Source organism: Hylobates moloch, unplaced genomic scaffold, assembly GCF_009828535.3.
Source record: "Hylobates moloch isolate HMO894 unplaced genomic scaffold, HMol_V3 SCAFFOLD_8, whole genome shotgun sequence".
NCBI classification, from domain to species: Eukaryota; Metazoa; Chordata; class Mammalia; order Primates; family Hylobatidae; genus Hylobates; species Hylobates moloch.
The window spans coordinates 74,427,565-74,450,395 of NW_026652283.1; the positions used below are offsets into that span (position 1 = coordinate 74,427,565).

The 22,831-nt window shown below is 42.5% G+C and overlaps 1 protein-coding gene across 1 annotated transcript in view; it reads right to left on the reverse strand.

Moving 5' to 3' along the window:
- The window catches only part of CACNA2D3 (calcium voltage-gated channel auxiliary subunit alpha2delta 3), a 961,034-nt gene that overhangs the window by 77,096 nt on the left and 861,107 nt on the right, over positions 1–22,831 (reverse strand). Inside the window, 2 exon segments of the mRNA XM_058443425.1 lie at positions 9,853–9,923; positions 12,919–12,981. Coding sequence (XP_058299408.1) covers positions 9,853–9,923; positions 12,919–12,981 — 134 coding nt within the window.

Consider the following 22,831-nt stretch of genomic DNA (forward strand, 5'->3'; position numbering starts at 1 on the left):
AATTTTTTTTTTTTTTTGGTAGAGATGAGGTCTCACATGCTGGATGTGGTTGCCCAAGCTGGTCTCGAACTCCTGAGCTCAAGCCCTTCCCCCACCTCGGCCTCCCAAAGTGCTGGGATTACAGGCATCAGTCACTGAGCCGGGCCAAAGTAATTTCATATACATGAGGATACCTGAGCATCTCACCTCCTGTCTGCAATATTTCATTAGTCTGGGGTGGGGATTTGGTATAAGTTATTTTTTAAGCTCCCCAAGGAATTCTAATGTGCAAACAGGTTTGACAGCCGCGAATTTGAGAATGTGATATACCTCACTTGCATTTTCTTGTGTTGTTTCTTCCCCTCTCACCTTAACTGTCAGTAGCTTGCAGACAGGGACTGGACTTGATTTATTTTTTGTTTTGTTATACTTTAAGTTCTGGGATACATGTGCAGAATGTGCAGGTTTGTTACCTAGGTATACATGTGCCATGGTGGTTTGCTGCATCCATCAACCCATCATCTACATTAGGTATTTCTCCTAATGCTCTCCCTCCCCTAGTCCTCCACCCCCTGACAGGCCCTGGTGTGTGATGTTCCCCTCCCTGTGTCCATGTATTCTCATTCTTCAACTCCCAATTATGAGTGAGAACATGCAGTGTGTGGTTTTCTGTTCTTGTGTTAGTTTGCTGAGAATGATGGTTTCCAGCTTCATCCATGTCCCTGCAAAGGACATGAACTCATCCTTTTATATGGCTGCATAGTATTCCATGGTGTATATGCACCATATTTTCTTTATCCAGTCTATCATTGATGGGCATTTGGGTTGGTTCCACTTTAAAACCCAGACACATCCTCCCAGGGCCTAGTACCAGTCTGGACACATTCAGGGGTACTTCCTTGACTCATCAAATAAGAGGTGCCACCTGCAAACCTCAAGGATAAACAGAGTTTCCCATTGTCCTGGAGAGCAGCACTGATTTGATAAACAAGTGTGAGTGCCCCAGAGCCAAGAAGAGAGGCTCCTCTGAAAGAAGGTGGCCCTGGGGAGACCAACAACCTTCCAGCATCAAGACAGTCCCTGTCCCCACTCAGAGCAGATGCTGCTCTACCAACCGCATTTGCTTTGCTCCTGGGGCAAGTGATCAAATTCATGGCTGCCCAGTAAATGCACCTAGCTGCCAGCTGCTTTGCCCATTCACGCAGCCCCTCCCATGGAAATTAGCTTCACTTATTAAACTGAAGGGGAAAATGGAATCGCAATTCAATATAGAAAATATTAAATTTCTTTTGCCTTCTTAGAAGGAAAAAGCTGAATTCTGCTTTGGGAATGAGTTAATGCAAAACCCATTTGAAGCAGGAGAGCTGATTCTGGGGGAGCGTCCTTGGGCTCTGCCACATTCGTGAAGCCAGGTCTACGTTTCATAGCAACTGCACCACAATGATGCCTGTACTGCACTTGGCAGTGTGGGGCATGTCACTGAGGCTTAATAAATGTTAGTACCTCTGAGTGTTGGTATTGCTGCTGTTATGATTATTATTCATAAAACCCAACAGGTGTTATTGAGTGTTCCTACTTCCATTGGCTGGGGTCAGGCAGGCACATGGACAGGTGGTTAGAGGGTGGCTATGACAACTTGTGTTCAGGACCGCATTGGGCATGTTGTGGGGAGGGGAGACTAAGAGAAGAGTTATGAATACAGCCCCATCTCTCAAGGATTTCCGAAGGGGTTATCAGAGGAAGCCAGAGGACTCGTATAGTTTGAAGCAAACTGGGGCATGCTGGATGTGGTAGAGACTATCAGTAGTTTCACAATAACTATTCTCCTCTTCTGGTGAGCAGAACTCTGACTTTTCAATATGCACATTTCCCAGGTTCCTTTGTAGTGATGTGAGGCCAAGTGATTAAGCACAAGTATTGTATGGTAGGCTGCTTAATACATTAAAAATCTTATTTAAAGCATTTATTAAAAAGTAATTTGAAACTTGGCCTTTTGGAGCTTTTGGAACTCCCTGAACTCTTCTTTTGCAAGCCTGAATTGCAGATGTGATGGCTGGGGCTCAGCAGCTACACTGAACCATGAGGTAACCTTGAACTTAAAAGCCATCTTTGAGAAAGGTAGATGAAAAAGTTACGGTCCTGGGTCCGTAACATGAGGGTCCCAAATTAGTATTTTTAGACTTCCTTACCATAAGAGATAAAAAAAAAAATCCTATGTTCTTTAAGTCCCTGTTAATTTGGATTTTCCTGTTATTTGTGGCTGGACCAATTCTAACTAATACATTGGACTCCAAGTTTGATTAAAAGACTCTCTTTGGCCAGGTGCAGTGGCTCACACCTGTAATACCAGCACTTTGGGAGGCTGAGGCAGTTGCATCACCTGAGATCAGGAGTTCAAGACCAGCCTGACCAACACGGCAAAACCCTGTCTCTACTAAAAATACAGAAATTAACTGGGCATGGTGGCGGACGCCTGTAATCCCAGCTACTCGGGAGGTGGAGGCAGGAAAATCGCTTGAACTGGGAGGCGGAGGTTGCAGTAAGCCAAGATTGCACCATTGCACTCCAGCCTGGGTGACAAGAGCGAAACTCCACCTCAAGAAACATAAAAAAAATAAGAAAGACTTTCTTTCACTATCTCTTAAGGCAGAGCAAATATGAATGTAAAAAGAAAAATCTCTGCAGAAGATATGCTAGTCTGCTCCAACTATGGAGAAGACATGAATGGTTATCAGAAGAACATGCTCTGGAATCTGAGAGACACGAGTTCAAATTCTATCTTCTCACTCATGCCTGTGAGAGAGCTTGACAAGTTGCTGGGAGCCTCCACTTCTAGTCCCTTGTTTGTCGAATGGAAATAATAATAGTAGTTCCTTCATGGAATTGTGATGGGAATTAATTAAGGTAATGCATGTTAACTGCTTGGAATAATGCCTTGCCTATAGTTAGCATTTAGTAAGTGAGACAGACTTAGATTCAGTAAGTGAGGGCAGTTACTGTTATTGCTGTAACTGGGGATGCTCAAGCAGCAGCTTTTGGATTTTAAAGAGTGGTTCATTGGAAGCTCCATGTCTCTGCATTCCAGAAAGTTTGGCCCAGAAATATACTTGTCCAAGCCAATCTGTCTCCTTGTTCCCTTCAATGCCACCTCTGACAAAGCATAATTCTGAGGACATGGTCAGGTCAGCAGGAAGCCACGAAGCCATTACACTCATTACATGAGTTGTTGAGTATTAGACATCAGCGGGGCAGTCAGCATTAAAGGCGAGCAGCCATCCAAACATAACAGAATTCTCCTTTAACACTCTCTACACTCCAAGGCCAGGGCACTCGCTGAAGTGTAATGTGATTACCAAAGACAGGGAAAGCTCCCAAGTCCCACCACACAGAGACAGGAGTAAAAATGATATAGATCTTGGATTCTACCTGGATGTGTCACCTTTTAGAAAGATGATTTAAATAGCAGAAGAAGCTGCCACAGGGAATTCCACACAAGCCAGCCATGTTAACGAACATTTGTGGGGTGTAGTGACAAGGACATTTGCCAGATCCCATAGGGAAAATATGAATGGCCTTGGACGGGTAAAAGCTCAAGTGTGTTGCACCAAGCACAGCAGAAATACAAACAAGAAAAACCACGCAAAACCACACACACACACACACACACACACACACACACAAAACACACACTCACTAGCAGTTGAAAAAAAAAAAAAAAAAAAAAAAAAGAGAGAGAGACAGAGAGAGACAGATAAGACAATGGCCATGAAAGATAGGTACTATTGGTGGCTCAACAGCAAAAACAAAGTTATTCGAGGCAGTCCATTTCCCGGCAAGCCAAGGGCCAGGTGTGCTCCATTGGTCTTTCTGGCCTCGAGCATAATCAGACAGACAAAGAACAAGGGAAGAGCCTTTGGCCTTTCCAGAAATCACAAGGATGTTGGTAAAAGCAAAAAACCCAGGATAAACCCTCAAGTTCTGGATATTTGATAACAGCCACATTTTCATCCTTCAGTAAAGATTTCTTTCTTTACCTGTTTTTTGAAGGCCCTTGCTCCTTCCTTAGGCTCCATATTGAATTCATTTCAACTTTCCCTTTGGTCTCCCTGGCTCAAATGTCCTAAAAGTCGTATTTGTGCCTCTTATGTAACAAATGGCACTTCATGTCCAGGTTGGTGCCCAGCTCCGCAGAACTCACGCAAGATGTATTGCATTACTTACAGGGGGAAGGGAGGAGAGGAATTGGAAAAGGGTGGAAGAGCCTTTGTTTTTTCATGTCTTACTAGCAATCTACTAGATATTTTGCTGAGCAAGGTGCCCTACCTGAGATTAACCCAGAGTGTTATCCTTGCTGTCTATATGCTTAGTGTTTTGCCCTAGCATCAGTAGTTTCAGTGCCCCCCAGGGGCCTCTAGGAGAGTAAAGTGCTAATATGGTTTGGATCTGTGTCCTCAACCAAATCTCATGTTGAACTATAATCCCCAATGCTGGAGGTGGGGCCGAGATTGGATCATGGGTGCAGATTGGAAGTGATTGCATCATGGGGACAGATATCCCCCTTGGTACTGATCTTGTGATAGTGAGTGAGTGCTCATGAGATCTCGTTGTTTCTAAGTGTTTAGCACATCCCCTCCTCCCTCTTCCTCCTGCTTCAGCCATGTGAAGACATGCCTGCTTCTCCTTCAGCATCCGTGATGGTTGTTAAGTTTCCTGAGGCCTCCCCAGTCATGCTTCCCGTACAGCCTGTGGAACTGTGAGTCAATTAAACCTCTTTTCTTTGTAAATTACCCAGTCTCAGGTATTGCTTTTTGCTTTTTTCTTTTTTTTCTTGTTGTTCAGGTATTTCTTTACAGCAGTGTGAGAACAGACTAACAAGCACCATCAAGACACTGAAGGTGGGGGCCCCTCCCATCATACCCTAAGGGGAGGATGCAGGAACAAGAAGATAATCCAAGAAGCTGACCTCAAAAAGATGGGCTGGGGGCTCTTCCCTCTAGGAAGAGATGGATTCAGACATTGCTTAGAAGTCTAAAAAGAGGAGAAAGAACAGAGGAAACAGAGAAAGGTAGAAGTCGTGGATCAGAGAGGACCCCCAGGAGCTCTCACTTTGTGATATGATTCATTTGTGCCAGCTGATTGTGCCCTGCAGGGATCTCCCCTGTGGTCACAATGGGAGACATCCAGGAAGGAGGCTGAGTGCCCACGCTCAGGAGGGTGGGCTGTAGGCATGTATGTACCTTCAAGCTGGGGACACCTCAGTTACTCACATATCATTCCATATATCCCTCACTTGTAGGTATATGAATAATTATTTTCATCCTATTTTGTTGCAGAGATCAGGTGACTCCTAAGAGCATAGTAGCTAGACTGCTACCATGCTTTTAACCTCGTGTCTTGATGCTGGCTGCACATGAGAATCACAGAGAAACTTTTAAAGAGCACAAGTGCCTGGGCACCATCCGCAAATCAACTTAATATACAATTTCTTGGGCTGCAGCTTGAACTTCGGAGTGTTTTTAAAGGTCCCCAGGGATGCTAACACACAAGAGAGTTCAGGTCCATGAATCACCCCAACACTGTGCTGTAAAGGTAACTGCTATGTAGTAACTATCCTTTGGGGGTTATTGGTGATAAAATAAGAAAAACGAACAAAACAAAACAGGAGGAAATTGGAAAATAAGAACAACTCAGACATATGGAAGTCTACTCAAAAGGTATTCTTATCTCCTGTTTGCAATGGCTTTGCAATTTGAAAAGCATTTTAACATATTGTATTTTAGTTAATTCTCAGAAAATCCATTGAGGTCCCTATTTTGGTAATGAAGAAACAGGCTCAGAAAGGCTGAAGACACCGTCCGTGGCCACACAGTGGAGAATCTTGTGCTCAACCTGAAGTCTTCTTATTTCAAGTCCAGAGCATCACAAAGGCCCCGTCAGGAACCTTGAAAGAAGAAGACTCCTATGACAGGCTGTATTTCCCCCCTTTCCCTAGATACATGACAACACTGAATTTGCATTACCAGGGGTCAACAAATTCTAATGAAAGGACTTTGAGACTAGATTTTCTCTCAATAGTTGCAAGAGGCCGGGAATGGTGACCCACAACTGTAATCCTAGCACTTTGGGAGGCCAAGTTGGGGGGATCACCTGAGGTCAGGAGTCCAAGACCAGCCTAGCCAACATGGTGAAACCCCATCTCTACTACAAATACAAAAATTAGCTGGGCATGGTGGTGTGCACCTGTAGCCCCAGCTACTCAGGAGGCTGAGGCAGAAGAATCGCTTGAACCCAGAGGCGGTGGTTGCAGTGAGCCGAGATTGCACCACTGCACTCCAGCCTGGGCAACAGAGCGAGACTCTGTCTCAAAAACAAAACAAAAAAAAAATACTCGACGCTTTTTGAACATGGGGCCCCACATTTTTATTTTGCACTGGGCCCTGCAAATTGTGCAACTGGTCCTATTTATGCCTGTCTCAGAGTTATTGGAAAGTCTGCAAAGAGGTAAGATCTGTCAAAGACAAGCCAAGCCTGGAGTCTGGTGGGTGTCATGCTGATGAACCTATTGGTCTGTGAGTTGGATCCTCAATACTAGGTCATATGTAAGCTGGCTAGAGTCAGGTCAAAGAGTCAACTAGATCGTGCCACTGCACTCCAGCCTGGGTGACAGAGCGAGACTCCGTCTCAAAAAAAAAAAAAAAGTCAACTAAAGTGCCCAAGAGTGGCCAATTTTGCCTCTTAGATTGTTTCACACGCTGCTGTGAGACTTTCTCAAAATTCTTTCAAGTTGTTAATTTGTTCACATAAATCAGTGGTTTTCCTTCTGCCTGCACTACAGACCCAGAAGTGGATGTTCTTTCCCTCTGATGGCACTGTCAGGTAGAACAGCCAATGGGTCACGAGGTGAGTGGTCAGGGGAGAGGTCTGCTGTCACCCAGACAAGCATTGCCTTGCTTCCTTGGAGAGAAGCAGCAAAGTGACCGAGAGAAAGACACAAAGTGGAGGCTATGAAGGGAGGTAGTGCTCTCCTCTTGGAGCTCTTTCTGGAGAAGACGGTTTGTGGAGTTCTTGGTCATGAAACTTGTTTCTTTCTTTTTTTTTTTTTTTTGTTTGAGATGGAGTCTCGCTCTGTCACCCAGGCTGAAGTGCAGTAGCATGACCTCGGCTTATTGCAACCTCTGCCTTCCAGGTTCAAGCAATTCTCCTGCCTCAGCCTCCCAATTAGCTAGGATTATGGGCACGCACCACCATGCCCAGCTAATTTTTGTATTTTTAGTAGAGACAGCGTTTCACCTTGTTGGCCAGGCTGGTCTTGAACTCCTGACCTCAAGTGATCCACCCATCTCTGCCTCCCAAAGTGCTGGGATTACAGGCATGAGCCACTGCACCCGGCCTGAAATTTATTTCTTTAGGACTGGGTATAAGACTATCAGATAAAGAAACTGAGGGCCAGCCCGGTACTGTCCAAGATGCTGAGATGAGGGATTGGCACAGTAAACGGATCTCGAGTTTCACCTGGGCTAACCACAGTACCAGAGCAACGCAGCCTCATGTAATCCATGTTTGGGGGTGGGCTCAATTCAACGTGGTGCATGACTTCTGACCCAGAGTGCTGTCAGTTACAGCCAACTATATCCTTTCACTGCTTCTGAAATACAGATCTTCTCTGAATGACAGGACTGTCAACCTTATGCTCTGAGCAAGGACTGCATGCTGGGAAAGGTAAGGGCACGAATGTGTGATTGCAAGGACTATGGTCCTCCAACACCAGAGACCCATCATATGGTGTCATAGGAAGCCTGTAGGGAGAGGTATAAATGTAGATGAAGCAATACCTGGTGCCAAGTGGAAAGCAAATTCAAGACAGAGCAAAGATCTACAACAAAAATCATGGCTGCAGCTCACAACTAATTGAGCTCTTCATACATGCCAAGTTCTGTGCTAAGAACTTTATGCTTATTATGATCTCACTAGCTCTGACAGCAACCCTTGGAAGTAATTATTGCCATCTTCATTTTCCATGTAGAGAAACCAGTGTTTGCAGAGGTAATCTGACTAAATCAAGCAGCTGGTAATGTCAGAGCCTAGATTTGACCCCAGTCTGTCTGACTCCAAAAATCAAACTCTCAATGCTCTACTGGCCCCAGTGAGGAGGCCCGTCAAAGAAGCCCAGGAGGTTTGTCAACTCGCTCCTGGATGACAGCAGTTGCTGTAATAACTGAGTTCCCAGCCCTTCCTTCTTCTCAAATATGTTGGCTACTCTTGTAGTAAAAGAAAGTTCTAGATTCATGCCAACTGTACTTCACCCATATGAAGGAGAAGACTAGAGGTTCAAAATTCCATTACAGCCTTTCTCTTTCTCCCACCAAACAGTTTGAAAGGAATATCCAAGAGGGACAGGAAAAAATAGGTTTGTTAAAGAAGTTGAAAAATGTGCTTTCAAATGAGAAACATGTGTGCGATTAGTCCTCATCTTTTGTCTCCTCCCCCCACCAAGTTGAAAAGAAGTTAACATGATACAAATGCACACATCCACATAAAGATAGGAAAAGTCAGTGGTGCCGTGGATGGCAGGCCAGGAGCTGCTGCAGGAAGCTTGAAGAAGTGGTGGAAAACTCCATAGCCACTCCAGCCCAGATCCAAGCAGAGTTTTCAAGCATGTGTACAATGACTCTTGGCAAAGAAGAAAACTGTACTTGAATTTTTTTTAGAAGGGAAGGGAGCAGGAGGGGACGATCTGCTACAGGCAGGCCTGAGAGCAAGCAAGTGTGTCAGAGATTGCAGAAGTGCTGGCGCTAGGCCAGGTTTTTATATCATTTCTTTTTTTTCCCTCCCTTCTGGCACAAACAAGCTATGGAATTTCAAACACTGGGTCATCGTTTTTGAATTCCCTGCTTTCAGCAAAGTGCTCAGTTGGTCTTGTTGACTAGCTTAAAAGTCTGATTTCCTGAGCTAACACTTCCTAGCATTCAGCTGCAGGGGAGTAATAAACCAGGGGCCTGCCTACCCACTGGCCACCGATGTGCAATGGATCTCTCAGGGAAGCTGGAGGGCCATCCTTGGATTTCCTGCCATTATATATTTAACAGTATCAAATATGCCCATTAAAGCACCACTTCAAAGGCTAACATTCTTCCTGGGAGGCCAAGGGAAGGGAGACAGCACCGACGCCCAGGGAGACATTCTAACACCTGATCTCATGGGATGATGGCTTTTCCCAGAAGTTTAGGTATTCCCAAGAGCATGGCTGCTGCCCATGAGGGACATAGGGCCATAAGGAAGCTGCCCTACACAAGCTTTATTCAGGATCAGCGAGAGTTCTTACACCTGGATGAGTAGTCAGTATCTGCCACCTGTGGAATTTGGCATCATCTAGGTTTTCTTCCAGAAGCAGACTTAAACTTACCTCCATCAAGAGCGGATTTTGAGAATTTTCACTTGATTTTCTAAAACAACATCAAGAAGTCTCTAAATACCACCTTTCATCCCCAAGTTCCAGATTTCTAGGAAGCTTCCCAGGTTAATCAATGGGAGACAAAATACACTCCACCCTTCTGGCCAGGTGAAAACCTTTCCTACTTCTTCCCAGTGACTTGCTTCAGACTGACACAATCACATCACTGTGTAGCCTCCTACTCAATATTGGCCTCCAATAAACACTCTGCTGGGTGAACAGGAAACTCATTGTGAGCTGAGTTTCTAAGACTCTAACACTCGTGCAAGAGGCATCGAATTTCAGAGAGATCTTTTGGAGCATGAACACAAGTAAAAACCAGCTACGGGGTCAAGTCTGGGCTTGCTTTATTTGACCTTGGCTTGTTTTATTTTATTTAGGAAAACTTTTGGGGGGAATGCAGTGGACCATAAAACCCTTACCTTTTAAAGGAGCCCATTGTTAGCAATTTGTTCATCACAGCTCCCTCGATCTCACCAAAAAAGTCTCCAGTCTATGGGGAAGAAGACATATGAGGAGGTGTAGATAAATAATGTGCCCAAACAGGAGAGAAGAAATGAAAAGGGACACAGTCTGTGTCCTGGAACTGACAGGAGCAAAAGGCAGGTTTTCAGGAAAGTGGAAAAGGTTTTAACAGTCATGAGAAGTTATGGGATTACACAGCAAACTAGTGAGCAGATGTGAATGCTTCCACAGTACATGGGAGGGGGCCGCGTAACCCATGCTGAATGCTGAAATTAAAACATGCATGCACACACATGTGCACACACATATACCCCCCACCCTTGGATGGAGTAGGTAGTAATGTGCACATAATCCCTTGTGATTAAAACACTACTTCATATAGGCAGAAACAGGCTATGAGAGGGCTTCCTAAGCACTAATAAAAAGAATTGTTTATAATTCCTGGATGACCTGTTTAGGGAAATACAGCAGTCCACTTCATCAGCCCTATAAAGTTCCTGCAGTTGAGAATCCATCCTTTCTCAGAATCACTTTCTGAGGATCACTTTCATTTTGTCATAGGCAGTTGACTTGTTGACCAAGAGTAAGACTATCCAGCCCCTTGAAGAGACAGCATGGCCAATCAGACTTCTAATGGCCTACCCCACACCTGAGGCCGTCTTAAGGTCATTCGAAGCTTTGCAGTCATTCCCCACCACCAGGCTGATGTTTTCGTAAGTCTACTTCTTGGTGCTGGCCAAGATTTGCAAACTTTGGTGGAATGAAGAATTAACATCCTCATGCATGCCCTCTAAACTTCTGGAGCCACTATCATGCAAGGTGTCCCATGGGGGAGGGCGTATGCAGTGCATGGAACAGAGCCTGCAGCAACGGCCTTCTGCCAACATGCTGAAATGAGCCAGTGTTGACCAGCAGAGAAGCCCCATCTCTACTCTGGGTGCTCTGAAGATTTGTAGCTTGTGAGTGGGTGGGTGGGTGGGTGGGTGGAGGGCACTGCAATAAGAATCCAAACTATGTATATTCCTTAGGCTTTGTATTAACTAAACCCCAATTCCATTGCAACTAACTGAATGACCTCAACCACACTCCTGGGAGTTTTCCGGCAGCAACACATACATATAAACTTTGGCAAAATGTAAAGGGGGAGAAAAGGAGGAAGAAGGAAACAACATTTCTCTGACTGAATATTGAGCACTTCCTTTTTCACTACAGGGAAACTTGGAAACTTTTGCAAACTCTGTGGGCGTGTATACTACTGCTAGGAGCAAGAAGGACATTTGTATTTTGTGTGTGTAATATGCCAGTTTCAATGAAACTGGTTGTTAGATGAAGAATTATCCTAATTGGGGCACAGGAAGTCAGACAACATCAAACAAGCCCAGGCTGAGCAGGCTGGCAGGCTCACTGGGTCTATTGCAGGCTTATTCCATGGAGACATAGAGCAGAGAATCTGTAGTGGCCATGGCTGCTCATGGCTGAAATAGAGTCACTGTTTCCATCATTCGTTGGCTGGTCCAGGACTCACCCCTGGAAGACATCCACTGCATCCTTCCTGAGCCCCGGGATCATTCCTATCTCAGCCCTACATGAGTAGACCAGAAGACTAGAGCTCCTCCCTCCAGGCAACTAATTTGTATTCTTGCTCCGTAGATTCTTGAATGCCTATGTTCCTCCTCACAGCCAACAGGGCACATAACTATAGGCCAAAGGACTTTCCTGCTGTCTCAGGGACTGGCCTTGTTTCATGGGCCCATTCATCCTATCTAATGTCCATCGACTGTCCCATGTCTAGTGATGTTCAGCATCAGAGGAGACTGGGAATGGGCATTTTGAGTCTCAATAGTGCAACCAAGGTGCACTGAAAATCCCACAACATTCTCATAAAATAAGACAGGAAATGAAAGCACAATTCCTCAAGTTTCCTGGAGCCCCTGTTTATAAATCACCAAACCATTCATTTCAGACCCTAAGAAGCCACACTTAAGGACAATTAACTAACTGATTAAGCAGTGAACCTGTCATACTGCTGACTACTAAAGAATTTTAAATGACTTAAAAGAGACTTCATTATAATGTATTAGTATACTCAAATATTTGAATTAGAAAAAACCTGATATAGTCAACCATCCTCATTGCACAGAGCCTATCTAGAGGTCTAGACAACTTAAAGAACTTGCTGATGATCCCAAAACTAGTTAAGGAAGAGAGCTAACATCAGAAGCCACCTTCCTCCTCTGACGGTGTTACTTTATTATGTGCACTGTTGAACTTGTTTGTATTTTACCTTTTTTTTATACATTAATGTAATTTCTAATTGCAGGAAAAGTTTTAATGCAGAAAATTTGAGTGGAAAACCTGTTTTTCTATTACAGTACCATTGACTTTCACTCTTATTTTGATTTCCAGGCAGAGTGGAGATTTCTGTGCTCAAGCCCACAGCTTGGTTTCTTTTCATCTCTCTCCCTCCCACCCCTACGTCAAATGAAGAATATTCCTCTTCTATCTCTGGACCCTTGTCCCTTGGTGTTGAGAGCCCAAGTTGTTAATCCTTGAACTCTGATTTTTAAAAAGCAAAAACCAGAACGAAAGCCATAAACAATAATTATGTAGAAACATACGTGTATGTGTGTGCACACATATGAAGATGAAATATCGGAAGGAAAAAAACCTTAAAGTTGCCCAAACTATGTAAGGTACCCCACCCTCGAGGCAAAAGTTCTTTATGTGGCACAGACAACTCTTTGGCTAAGAGTTCTATAAATTGAACATTTTATGAGTGAGAGAACAGACCCTGGGCACTGTCACCCCCCTGCACCCCCCACTGGGAGGTAAAAACTCTTTGGGGCCTGCTAAGAAGCAGACTGTGGCATTCTTAGAGGGATGGAAATAAGGTTTTATAATCTCCTGCTATTACCTCCTAAATAAAGATCATTGTCTCAAAGTTTTAACACCATAATTTGTTCCCCCTGACCCAAGCACATTCTGAGCTCCTTACTTTGAGTTGGTAGAAAATTTTCACTCACCTGTGTGTAGTCTTCAGACACCAAAATAAATCCATTATTGTCTATGAGGTAACAGTTCACAGTCTAGAAAATTAAAAACAAAAAACAAACAACAAAAAAACAGCTTCAACTTCAGGCCATCACACTGCTTTTAAACAGAATGACACACTTCCAACCTGAGATAAACTTATTTTTTTGGAAGGCAATTGTTTTCTGGCGATTGCAAAAGCCTGCTGGTTCTAGGCTGTAAGGCCATGGTTAAGATAACCCCGGTGTTTACTCTGCAAAACTAACAAACAAAAATAAAACACTGAACAAGTCTTGAATGATCCAGATTGGGATAAAAAGCATATGCATTAAAAAATGATGAATTACAGTTTGTCTTCCTTTTTTTTTCTTTATATGACCTGAATAATATTTCCCAGGAACAAAGTGCTCAGAAGCCCCTGAGCCTGTATTGGCGGTTGAAGTGCAGGCTGTTTTGAAAGCAAAACGCCAGCACAATGTCATTACTCTAATGATGTATTAATGAAAACACCGTGTCAGCTCAGAGGACCATCAGGGGACCAGGTAATATTTTTTAATTTGTTCATAGACTGAGGCAGCGGGGAAGGGGCAGACTTCTGTTAAAGGGGCCCCTCAGGCCTCCTAAAGGTTTTCAAACTGTGTTTTTAATTGGGAGCTGGATTTGGGGCAGGGCTGTTAGCTTTTGGTAGCTCAGACTTATAAATTGTAGAAAGCAAGGTAAGCCCAAACCTCTGCTTCCCCCACACTACTTTAATCTCAAGTGAATGATTTGCTACAGGCTAAGTTTTAATTACAGTGCTGTGGAGTTTAAACTTAAGGTTTAATTCCGTCCTTGATGTAACTCAGTTTCTATTTATTGCAGCTTTACATACCAACTGCAACATTTAATTTGTAACATATCTTTACTCTGAGCTAAATTCCGCCTAGCTCCAGGCCACCACGGGGCTGATGTTTTCTGGGACATTTGCCTATCCACAGGGGTGGTTTTGGTTAGGCACAAAAGGGCAGCAGTGAGTTGGTCAGAATGGCCCGTCCTTTATTACTAGACAGTGACTGTGCAGAATCAACAGAAAATTAAAAGCCCTGCTAGCACCTCTTACAAAAGAGTTGGCTGCTCTGGTGAACAGCAGAGCTTCTCCTGGTTATACAAAGGGATCAGATGAATTACTTGAGTAACCTGTTCACAGCTTTGCTATTTGAAGAAGCTCTTGGCCTCAGGGACACTACCTTGGTCCTGGAGGGAGTCTTGATAAGCTTTCTCCATTGTCAGGAGATAGCATTATGGAAGCAATCTCATAGAACTGTGTTTCTAATATGGTAGCCACCAGTCTTATGTAAATTTAAATTTAATTTCAACTTAATTAAAATTAATGCAACTAAAAATTCAGTTCCTTAGTTGCACAAGTCACATTTCAAGGGTTCCACAGCTACCTCTGGTTAGTGACTACACTTTTGGACATTTCTATCATTGTGGAAACTTATTTTGGACAGCAAAGCCTTAGATTATACTAGTACTACAATGAGCTTTAACCTAGTGTACATTGGGTCATAACAGACAACTCTGTATCCTTGCTAATCTGAATGTCATTGTCAGAAGCATTTGAACCACAGGAATTCCATCTTTAGAGGCTGGAGAAAATGAGGCTAAGACCTGTTGGGCTGCATTCCCAGAAAGTTAAGGCATTCTAAGTCACAGGATGAGATAGGAGGTCGGCATAAGATACAAGTCATAAAGACCTTGCTGATACAACAGGTTGCAATAAAGAAGCCGGCTAAAACCCACCAAAACCAAAGTGGCGAAGAGTGTGACCTCTGGTCATCTTCACTGCTATACTCCCACCAGTGCCATGACAGTAAACAAATGTCATGGCAATGTCAAGAAGTTACCCTATTGGTCTAAAAAGGGGAGGCATGAATAATCCACCCCGTTTAGCCTATAATTTAAAAAAAAACCATAAAAATGGGCAACCAGCAGCCCTCAAGGATGCTCTGCCTACAGTGTAGCCATTCTTGATCCCTTTACTTTCCTAATAAATTTGTTTTCACTTTTATAAACTTGCCCTGAATTCTTTCTTACATGAGATCCAAGAACCCTCTCTTGGGGTCTGGATCAGGACCCATTTCCAGTAACATCTTTCTGGTGAATCCCGGATGGATGACACCGAAGAGACCCCCGACCCAAAGGAAAATCATCTGCATGCACCAGTTGACTGACTTTGGGTAGGTGGGGTGCATCTACCTGGGTAAAGGATGGGACTGGGTTAGAGGCCCAACTTAGGGGAGTTAGAGTCTCTCCTAAGGCAGAGTGGGCTAAAGCCTCCTATAAATGAAAGGCAAGGATGCTTGATCAAACTTGGGTTCAAGACTCAACTTAGGAAGGTTAGAGTCATTCCTAGGATTTAGGGGGTTAGAGGCTCCTCTCAGTAAAGTCCCTCTCAGCTAAGAACGGGTTTGGCACTATGGAATGTTAACTACTATTCTCTTTGGATTAATCTGTCTTGCACTTGTTGCTAAGGGCTATGAGTGACAGGATAAGGCATGTACAGGACCACAGGACATGGGGAGCTTTTTCCTCCCCCCAAAAAGGGAAACTTGAGAGCTGATGGGACTGCCAGAAAAGATCCCTTCACTATCGACAAGTGGCCACCTGAACTTTTCAGTTTCGCTGTTAATAGGAGGGTCTTTCTCTGGCCTCCCTGAGCTCTTCACTTTCCCCACCCTGCCACAGGCAATGCTTTGCTCTCTCTCCTTTCCCTTTCTTATCTGTTACCCAGGGCCACCATCTTGCCCAGAGGCAACAAGTTGAAACTCCTGGTCAGAGGTTGGATTAACAATGATGGGACCCAATGGGGAGCCAGTATGAGCCTTGCCAGTTTGATACTGGGCGCTAAGCAAAGGGGCTAATGTCTGTGTTTTGTCACATGTATTTTGTTCTGGCCAGAATGGAAAATCATTTTCCTTTGTGTTGCGGCTTGGCTCTCAGGGCTGTGGTCCAGCCAGCCAGGTCGCTAGGGCCGCTCAGGGAAAGGGAACCCAGAAGCCTGGGATGCCAATAAAAGGGTAAAAATTTCTTACCAGTCAGACTTCTAGCCTCTTTTTCTCTCTCTCTCCACCCCCCCTTTCTCTCTCTCTCTCTCTCTCTTTCTCCCTCTCCCCCTGCTCCCAATGGGTTGAATGAATGGTAAAAATCACTGTTTAGGTAAAAATCCTCTGTATAGGATTTATCCTCTGTTAGGTAAAAATCCTCTGTAAAGTTTTGATAAATGGGAAAAAGGATTTGTGAGGCTAGTCTTAAACTGTAGGGAATCTGGTGTGCTGTGTGTGTCTTTCTGTATTGTTCTGTCATAAAAGAGGGGTACTCTAGGGTAGAGTGCGAGCCTAGGACTCCCATAAGCCCGCTGTTCAAGAGGGTGCAGTAAACTGGTCAGTTAAAAACTTTGCTGCACATCCCTGAAAAAAGAAAAAAAACAAAACAAAACTGGATGACATTTCCCTATGGTCTTGTATGTCCTTGGAAACTTGACCTTGTAACCATGTGACTGTGCTTTCTCTTTTCACAATGGCAGCATGGGTTCAGGGTTCAATTCCTGGTTTAGGGAATGAGTCCTTCATCTTCTGCCTGTCTGTGTATTTATATGTGTTGTATGTGTAATATAAAAGAGCTTTGATTCATTGGCTTAAAAATAATAGATACTTAAATCAAATATTGTCAGAAAAGTAAAAAGTGTAATGTCTTTTAGTTCAGGTGACTTTAGCAATCTTTGGGAAATAAAGACAGTTTTAAAGATTATTGATAAAATAAAAATATCTTCAAAAATGTAAACATTTGGTCTAAATTATGCAAGTCAGATATTAGCTTTGCTAAATATTTTAAGGTCATAAACTGCTTCTTTGATTTTTGAAAATTGTTCAGCTTACCTATTTTGGAGCATTAGATTCTAGATAAGGCCTGGGGACATGTGGAGAGTCATGCCCTCTAGTTATGCTGGAAAGAGTCAGACCTTATGGTGTTCTAGGCTCGGCACCTAGTACATAATTAAAATCCCTTACTTACCAAGGTTTTAACCAAAAGTAAAAGTTGCTAAGAGTTAACACTGTAACATGTATTTGAGACTACCAAGGAAACAGTTCTACATGCAAGGTGTGTAAGAAAAGTAGAATATATTTTGGAAGGTGGATTTTTTCTGCCTAGATTAAAGGGTTAAAGGACTGTTTTAAGTTAGGATAAAGCTAAAAGTTTGAATGACTTGTGGAAGGTTTGTAAAATATTAATTGTAAAAGAAATTCTGTGTGTGGACATTGACTAAAGTTAAAGAGGTAGTATTCAGTTTTTCTGTAAATTAAACACTGGAATAAAAGCACAACAGGTTTTTCTTAGAATACCGATCTGCTCTTTCAGAAAAAAAATGTAAAGGGTTATACAAGGTTTATGAAAACCTTACCTTATGATCAAACTGATTAAGACTGAATACATTTGTCTATAAGGTTTTATTAAGAATTGGATTTAACATTAATAGTATACTAATGAAAAGGTAAAACTTGGCTTATTTGGTATAAAAATCATAACAGGAAGCATTATCAAATGTGAAATAGTGTTTGGCTTTCTTTGGGATATATTTGTGTAGTTGTGTTATTGGTATGTGTATGTGTTCCAAAATTATAAGAAGCTCCTATAATTCTAACATGGCTTACTGTATGTTACTAATAGTTATAATTGTTATGTAAAATTTGGATGCCACAGAAGTAACCAAATTTCCTTATCAATTGTGGCTTTAATAGTGGCTGTCCTAAGACTTTTTATCATCCACAGACAATTGTTGTCTTGTTTTAATCTTCTTCAAAAGATGGTTTATAATCAACTATAGAACTCTGACAGGTGCTATTGAATGCAGGTTTCTGATAACGTTGGAGATTGTGACATTAGAATAGAGGAAGGAACTTTCAGGACTCTCCTAGAGATCTGAAATGTTCATGACAGAACAGGAGTTCTGTTCAAGCAGAACAGGAGTCAACTGCATGAACTGAACTAATAAAAAACTGAAGTAATATTTTTTCTTTTACTTTTTTGCTTAAAACATTGCTGATCCTTTTTGTTTTCCAGGGCCAAGAAAACTTTTCTTTTGAGCTATTTACAGCTTTTAACAATTGAGTAAACTATACTTCTGTGAAAAAAATTTAGAGAACATTTGTTTCTCTCTACCTGGTTCCTCCAGAATTTGGAAACTATTTGAGAGTCTCTTAACTTATGGCAATATAGTTATTTGCATAAATGCAGTAAGAATCTGTTTTCTTTTGTAATAGGATACAATCAGAGAAACTGGTTATTTTACCAAGGCTTTGACTGGAATGGTGTGTTTACCTTTAAGGAATCGAACTTGACTTAGAGAGCCAAGAAGAGCCCCTTGAAAAAAACTAGCCTCATACCTTGTCTACACAGTCCCTGTACAGGGTTCCTGACCTGTGGTAAGCAAAGAATGTCACCTTCTGAAAGGCCCAGGAGCCCCAAGTTATCTTGGGACCTCAAGAGGAGAAGAATTTACTCAACTCATAGATATCTGGGGTACAAACCCATGGCTAGGCTTGGCTTTAAAAAAAAGTCTTATCTGAGATTCCCTCTATGGAACAAAATTTCATCAAAGACAAATTTAAAACCCTATGTGAAAAATAATCATTCTTGCTGCACTGCATACAAATAATCAGGCCAGGTATAATAAAGCAAATTAGTCTTACTATGATTTGTCTCTAGCAAAAATGGGAAACTAAAGAGAGAAAAATTATGTTTCAAGAACTGTGGTATACCTGTTATTAAGTTCTAGTCTCATCAGTTGATTTTAAGTTTTTTTCTGTAATTTAGGCCAACCCTGTTTATTCCTGTGAACCAACCAGTGATCTCTTGACTGCTGCTCAGAAGAAACAAGAGGGATGGGTAATGTAAAAATCTGGATCAATATTCTAATTCTGGGCATGTATTGGAATCAGCTAGCAACCCCGTATCAGCTTGGTTCCAACAGTTGCCCAGTTCATGGAACGCCTTATTTAGTTTACTTGGGATAATTTTACTTATTTTGTTTTACTGTTTTGGAATACGTTGCTATTGTACTCTTTGTGTAGAAAGGCTGGACAAGCTTACTAAATGTTTTCTTAAACTGAGCACTTTTTAATCTTCTAGATTTTAATCTTCTAGATATCATCTTTTGTCAGAACTCGGAGTTATAAACAGCCCTTGCCATACCAATGCTTTCCGACTGAGCTCCTCTCTACTCTGAATGCAAGAGACCCAATAGTTAGGCAGGAATGGCATTGCCCCTATCAGCATGAAGAAGTTACAGAAGATGCATCTTTATCCCTCTGCAACCCTTAGGATTAGGGGTTTTCTTATAAAAGGGAGGGGGGAAGTGTTAGAGGTGTTTGAACCAGAGCAACTCCATCTTGAATAGGGGCTGGGTAAAATGAGGCTGAGACCTATTGGGCTGCATTCCCAGACAGTTAAGGCATTCTGTGTCACAGGATGAGTTAGGAGGTCAGCACAAGATACAGGTCATAAAGATCTTGCCGATAAACAGGATGCAGTAAAGAAGCTGGCTAAAACCACCAAAACCAAGATGGTGATGAGAGTAACCTCTGATCATCCTCACTGCTACATTCCAATCAGTGCCATGACAGTTTACAAATGCCATGGCAACGTCAGGAAGATACCCTATATGGTCTAAAAAGGAGAGGCATGAATAATCCACCCATTGTTTAGCATATCATCAAGAAATAACGATAAAAATGGGCAACCAGCAGCCCTCGAGGCCGCTCTACCTATGAAATAGCCATTCTTTTATTCCTTTACATTCTTAATAAACTTGTTTTCAGTTTACTCTGTGGACTTTCCCTGAATTCTTTCTTGTGTGAGGTCCAAGAACCCTCTCTTGGGGTCTGGATTGGGATCCCTTTCCGGTAACATCATGATGCTCATTCTGCAGATACAGACACTGAAGCAAGGGGAGGCTAACCTCTGTTGAGTCAGTAAATACATGTTGAGTACAGAAGTGGCCTCCATATTCCGATATTGTCAATATTCAAATCCCCACAGTTGCATATAATGCCACAAATCATCATAACCTCTACTCCTAATTAAAACTTAGTCCCTATTCCAACATCTCTAACTAATTAGTACTCTTGCTATTAGACCTATATCTTTGGTCAATATCTTTCTGTTTGCCTAATACTGTAAATACTGAGCAATGCAATACAGGTGCAAGGCAAATAGATTATAAAGTCAATTGAAAATCTTGACAAAGAGGCAAGATTTCATGAAGTCCACGAAAGTAATGTTAAACAGCTCCAATCACACAGGAAGCCATTGGCACATTAGAATCTGTCAGAGGCAGAAAGATGAAAAAATAAATACTTGCTACAAATAAAACATGAGCCGTACTTCCAAAGAGAATAATTTCAACAGCAAAGGACTAAGAAAAGTACCTAGGAAAACTGATCAAATTCTTTACTATATTTTACCCTTTCTGTGGTCATTCTGAGAAAAATCAAATGTAAAGTGAAGGATTTCATATTGTGCTATTTTATCATCTTATCAGAAACACTAAACTCCCGGCCCTAAACCCCATTTGTTTCTTTGGAAAATTAGAGTACAATTGCAAATATAACCTAAATTTATTTAAAAAATAAACAGTTTCATACTTTCCACTTTATTTAGAGAAAAATATTCAAAATAACTTTTTATTATTTGCTGTAAACATTTGGTTCTTTTTCTGACCTTTCTCCTTATAATGCTCCTTATAACAGCCAGCACCAGTAGAAGGGAGATCAGAAGACTCACTTCTCAGGCATCTGCCCTGCTCCCTCCTACTCCCACTTCTGGTGTGGAAGAAACAGAGCTGAGAGCTCTGGAGCAGGGGCAAACACTGTTTTAACTCAGAACTTGGAAAACCAAGCTGCAAAAATAGGGGAGTGGCCTCCTTGGGAGAATACCAGATGAAAACTATCACACAAAGAGGTTTTTCATAAAACATGACTGTCACTAATAGTAACAATAAGAATGTAAGAAGAAGAATAAGGAGGATGGCAGCTACAGGAGGACATCGACTCATGCAAACCTCACTTTTCACAGCATCAAGAAGGGAATTTTTCTCTTGGAAAGAAGAGAAAACCGAGCCCCAGAGATGTTGTCTTCTCCAAGGTCACACACACACACACAAGTGAAACTTGAGTCCACTGCTATGGGACTCCAAAGCCCACACTCCTTCTACTGGCTGACCCCCACCCTTACTTTCTAAAAGACAGCAGGACACAGTTAGGGTCCAGGGATTTCGCCTGCTCATGGAAGGCTTTCCTTGTTTGAAAAAAGCAATCCCTTTATATAATGTGTGTGTGTGTGTGTGTGTGTGTGTGTGGTGTATCTATATCTGTATCTATATCTTTACCTATATTTATATCTAATCTCTATGGATATCTAAGACAGATCTTGTCTGATAACTGCTACCAAAGGAAACCAGAACAAATGGCAGAAAAATCAATGTACCAAGTGTCTGGGATGTTATTACTGTGGCTGAAAGCAAGTAAAAACAATAAAAGTGACTGACGTCTGGGTCAGTGTGGTCAAGTGGTATCAACCCCAATTATAGGTTCCTAGACTCCCTGGACATAGCAATTCTTAAGCTAATATCTGAACCAAGGCATAGTTTAGGGGGATTTTTCTATCCATCTCTGCAACTTGCTATGGAATAATCTATGGAAGAAAAAAATAAGTCCATTATGGGCTAGAGTCTAAAAATACACTTAATGAACCACTCATTTTGGTAAGATTGCTCTACATCCTAGCAAACAATGATGGGAAGAGGAACAATGACGGCGGAGAACTGGCCAGGGCCCCTGAAGGACAACATGCCTAAGCTTCCATTTCCACCAAAGGGGGCCACTTTTTTTTTTTTTTTGGAGACCAAGTCTCACTCTGTTGCCCAGGCTGGAGTGCGGTGGCATGATCTTAGCTCACTGCAACCTCTGCCTCCCAGGTTCAAGTGATTCTCTTGCCTCAGCCTCCTGAGTAGCTGGGATCACAGGCATATGCTACTACACCCAGCTAATTTTTGTGTATTTTTAAAATAGAGACAGGGTTTCACAATGTTGCCCAGGCTGGTTTTGAACTCCTGGCCTCAAGTGATCCTTCTGCCTTGGCATCCCAAAGTGCTAGGATTACAGGCGTGAGCCACTGTGCCTGGCCTAGGCCTCACATCTTCCCCAGCAAAGTAGGCACGTTTCCCGTGCATGGGCTGGGGAACAGCATTTATTTCTTCTACACTGAGTACCAGTTGGTATTTATTTCTTATACCATGCTTCTATTTAACACTATTTAAATCAACCTTTCCCTCTTATATTAAGATTCCAGGACAGAAACTTGGCAGCAGAGAAGATGCCTTACCATACTTGTTTATGGCTAACTTTGAATTTCAAGGTCACACTGAGTATAAAAAGACTTGTGCACCATATTAAGCAAGAAACAGGTACTGTCAACATTGGGATTTACAAATCACTGAGGAAAATTACAAGTCCAAGGCAGGGTGCTGTGTCACTGATGTAGACCTTGGTCACTGAATCTGAAAGGTGCTACTGCATTTTTTTTTTTTTTTTAGATGGAGTCTCACTCTGTTGCCCAGGCTGGAGTGCAGTGGCACGTGATGTCAGCTCACTGCAACCTCTGCCTCCCAGGTTCAGGTGATTCTCCTGCTTCAGCCTCCTGAGTAGCTGAGACTACAGGTGCACACTCCAATGCCCGGCTAATTTTTGAATTTTTAGTAAAGATGGGATTTCACCATGTTGGCCAGGCTGCTGTCAAACTCCTGACCTCAAATGATCTGCCTGCCTTGGCCTCCCAAAGTGTTGGGATTACAGTTGTGAGCCATTGTGC